The sequence below is a fragment of the Morone saxatilis genome, unplaced genomic scaffold (genome assembly GCF_004916995.1).
Source record: "Morone saxatilis isolate NCDOM2014 unplaced genomic scaffold, NCSU_SB_2.0 Contig20, whole genome shotgun sequence".
Lineage (NCBI taxonomy): Eukaryota > Metazoa > Chordata > Actinopteri > Moronidae > Morone > Morone saxatilis.
In genome coordinates, this window is record NW_023339763.1 from 2,697,429 (window position 1) to 2,701,704 (window position 4,276).

Below are 4,276 nucleotides of genomic sequence, written 5' to 3' on the forward strand. Positions count from 1 at the left end.
CCGGCACATAGAAGTCGCGGATCTAGCTGGTAAAAATTAAGGAAACCGGTTCAGGGAGGGCTAGTTTGGTGTCCTGGACTGGCCCTTCTAGGGAACTCCATAGAGGGCAGGCGCGTGAGCAAGCTGATGTCAATTCATGGACAACACCTCTCACCCCCTGCATGAGACTTGTGGGCCCTGAAGCCAGGCTCCTTCAGCTTCAACAGCTGCTGCACCCTCAGTGGCAGGACAGCGCGCTTGCCACATGGTCCTTCATCCAGCAGGCTGAGACCTTTTCAACTTCAGCAACACCACCACCATGCGTCACTTTTAATTAGCACAGTCAGCTTTCTTTTGTTTGCACTACTTCTACCGGCACTGTTTAGCTTCTTGATACAGTACATGCTTACCTGGTAGCTCATACGTTATATGTGACGATAGTAGGTATTATACTAATTAGTATATATAATATATCTATATATATATATATATAGAATTTCTTACATACACATTAACCTGTACTGTATATTCATAGCCCTGTCTAGGCCTATATTCTTTGCTAAAATACTGCTGTTTATTTTTTTTGTCCGGTGCAATTATTAGTTAATGTCTCCATGTCACCCTCTCATCACTCCATGAGTATTTCTCTCTATCCGCCCCTGCATCCACTGTCACATTGGTAATAAAGCATAAAATGGCTCAAAAATACTAAATACTAAAACATCTGAATCTGGATACAGATACTACATACTAATCTTTATTTCATAATGTTCTTGCAGTTAATATGCAACAAATCAACATCCTTACCCCTTTATTATTAATAGGAAATGACACCTTTGCTGTTGGACGGCAGTAAAACTGTAACTCTAAGAAAACTTCAGGAAAGGTAATTTAAGTTAATTTAAGTTATTTTTTGTTTTCTGAAGTGTTCCTTTAGCGTCCTTCTCTTGTATTGCATTGTGGGGGAATAGTGTGACCTGAGGAGAAATATTGGGAGAATGGAAGTGGCACACAGCTGTACTGATGCTGCTGGCTGCCTGTAAATCTTCACCACCTTGACCAGGCACATTGTTGGTTAAAAAAAGCTTCCGAGGCTCAGTTCTGTGATCATAATTCAGCTCTACTTTCTGGCATTTAGCAACTAGGACTGAGCATTTCATTACACTGATCATCAGTGTGATTATATTGTGTGTTATTGCCTATATTTGCCATACTGTGCTCTATATCAATATTGTAAAAGTATTTATTGTGATATTAATTTCAGCCATACCACCTATTGCCCTGACTGAGAGTGTCTGTCTGTCCCCTGCTCTGACTTACAACCACTGTTCCCTTGCCACACGAAACAATTTCAGCCATTTTTAACAAGTGCACAAGTAATCTGAGCAATTTAATGTTTTGGTCTCCACCAACTGCTGAGGAAAATATGTGACTCTTCAGCTTCTAAATGCTCCACTATTTCCACCACATAATCCCTAACTGTCACCACAAGAGACCCACTTTCAGATTACACATAATCCATTGTCAATATAAAAAATACTGATGAGTGCAGCTTTGAGATAAAAAAAAAAGGTTAAATGGTGGCTTTACCTCCACATTCCAGGCCAGATCTCACGTCTACACATGCTAGCTTGAGGCTGATGCGGTGCTCCAGCTCTCGCCTGCTGTCGGTCTTGTAGAAGCAGAGACTCCCATCTACCCAAAGGTCACACCAGTTTAACTTCCAGCGTCTTAGGACGGAAGCTGGAGGGGAGACACATGTCACAGTGTACCATTAGTGTTTGTCCATGAAGGAGCTGTGAAGTAAGTAGAGTCCGACCGCTATGGGATTCGATACCAATTTTAGAGGTTAAAATACACAGATTACCAATATGGCAGCTGATTTGAGCTGGAATAAAATATTTCCCTAGTGGATTTTGCACCGATATGACTATGCAAAGGTATTCTACTGGCTGCTTTCTCAAGTAAATTACTTTATTACAGAATATGATTAAATTGTCTTTAATACTTTTACTAATTTTACATATACAATGTCAACCAATTCTAGTTGACATTGCCAAAAATCAACAACAAGCATTTTCTTCTGCAATTATGTGCTTATGAAAAAATCGCTTTCATTATCGGGGTGGCAGGTCTGGAGTAGACCATTCATTGACCTCAGATTGATGGTTGATTAAGTGATTGTTGAGTCAGTGCTATGATCAATAACCTGAATAAGTATGTAAGAAGAAGAAATGTGATTTTGTTTTCTATTTGTTTTGTTGCTGTGTTTTCTGGATGTTATTTTAGATACATCTACATTGACTGTCCCGGGTAAGCCACTTAAAGACATGGGCAGGGACAATTAATGGGATTATAAGTGACAAAGGTTGGAGTTTCATAACAGGTACAGTTTCACTTTCTAGAAAGTTCTCAAACATTGATATCAGCCTCAGAAATCCAGTATTGGTCTACCTATAGTACATAGAATAAGCTGTTGCACGCTCAGTAGATAAAGACACTGAACTAGAGACTAACTGGAAGATCAAATCATTGATTCCTACAACAACCAAGATGTCATATCATCTTTACTTGTGTTTGTTCTTACTTTAGTTGTATTTAAAATATGAAAGAAGTGACACTTTAATAAAAACTGAAACATTCACCATGTACATTTGGTGTCAAATGTATTTTTGTATTGTATACAATATTCTCTTTTGGTTACATTAATGATTTTCATTCTCAGTAGATCCAAAGATTTTTAGCCTGTAGAATGGCCACAAACGGCAGCACCTTGTGGCCTAGGAGTTAAGGCACCACCCGTGAACTGCACCACCCACAGTTTGAGTCTGGCCAGTGATGTTTGTTACCTGTCATCCCCCATCTCTCTCTCTCTCTCCTCTCTCTCTCTCTACTTCTCTCTCTCTTTCTCCATTCATTCTCTCTACTGTCATCTTACAGTATAAAAAGCCTGAAAAAATAAAAACAAAATAAATACTCTTCGCAGGTTCCCAGAGGCTAAAGCGTCAATTTCGATCACGTATTTTGTCTAAACAACAGCTTACTGAACACAAGTTCACGGTAAAAACAAAAAGTTAATAATGAAATAGAGAGAAGTTGAAAATCCTCACATTAGAGAGACTGGAACCTACACATTTTTGGCAAACCTTACCAAAAATAATCATTTACAATGAGCACTGTTGCCAGCATTGGTTTAAATGAATCAGATCTTGAGGTGGTGCTTCTTGTCTTAACAGCTAAAGTTAAAACTAAAGAAAAACTCCTGTATCTACTCACTCTGTCTCCACAGCCAGCCTGACCTCAGCAGCGCCATGTGTCTCACTGTTGTCCCACTAATAATAATAATCCAGTAGAAGCAAAAGGAGAGTTTTAAATTTGGTCACAAGAGTAAAAGATCCAGCAGCTGGTTGTGGCCTCTGTTTATATCCCGTCTGTCCCACAGACACTGAGGTACTGCTACATTAATCTGGCTCTAAGGTTGACTCACAGGATCATTCTGGATTAGGAGAGTGTTTGGCCACACCCTCTCATCCAGTCTCATCTTCCTCGCTCTTTCTGGACTGATTTCTCTCTTCCTGACTCCCCCACCGTGTGCCATGCCTCATCTTTACTATACGTCTACATGTTCATGAACTAAAGTCACGTGACCCCTGAACCATTAATGTATGCACACACATATATAGCATGCTTTTACAAGTTAATCCCAGCACTGAAATAACAACATGAGGATTAGCCTAATTGTTACAGTCTCCAGGTCAGTTATGAGAGTCTTCCCAGCATGCTTGGTGACATCATTTCCTGGTAAAGCTCAGAGAAAACACTGGTCTCTTCTGCGTCCACTGAGTCACATGATTGTATATTTATAGTCATTTCTTAATTTAGAACCAGTGTTTTCTGACATTTTGGGTCATTGTCTGCAGTGAAAGAGCGGTAAAGGCCTCTCAGGTGACCACAAACCTGGGGCCAGTATATACAGGTATATGCCACAGCTTGGCCACCCGCTGTGTATCTGTGAAGAGAAGATCTGTCAGGAGAGAGTGCCTTTGTGTCTGGAGTCTCTCAATTTGCTCAAAGTTCAACTGGTCAGGTCAGCGTCTTCCTTCTGGAGAGCCATCTCACTGAGGCTGTTTGTTTTCTGAATGTTCTTCAAACAGACGACTGTTCAGATGATCTGTATTAGCTCTAGTAGTACCAGTATTGGGAATCAGTCAGATCTAAACAATCCACTGCTTCCGCTGTTACCCTTCAATACCTGCATGTGTTTCAAAGTAAATGCATTTTAAAGGACCAGTGTGTA

General features: G+C 40.2%; 1 protein-coding gene across 1 annotated transcript in view; it reads right to left on the reverse strand.

Moving 5' to 3' along the window:
- plekhb1 (pleckstrin homology domain containing B1) overlaps positions 1-3,292 on the reverse strand; it is a 6,593-nt gene extending 3,301 nt beyond the window's left edge. Inside the window, exons 1-2 of the mRNA XM_035667191.1 lie at positions 3,256-3,292; positions 1,570-1,722 (exon numbers count right to left, since the gene is read on the reverse strand). Coding sequence (XP_035523084.1) covers positions 1,570-1,722; positions 3,256-3,292 — 190 coding nt within the window. The remainder of the gene's footprint in view (positions 1-1,569; positions 1,723-3,255) is intronic.
- Between the last annotated feature and the right edge of the window lie 984 nt (positions 3,293-4,276).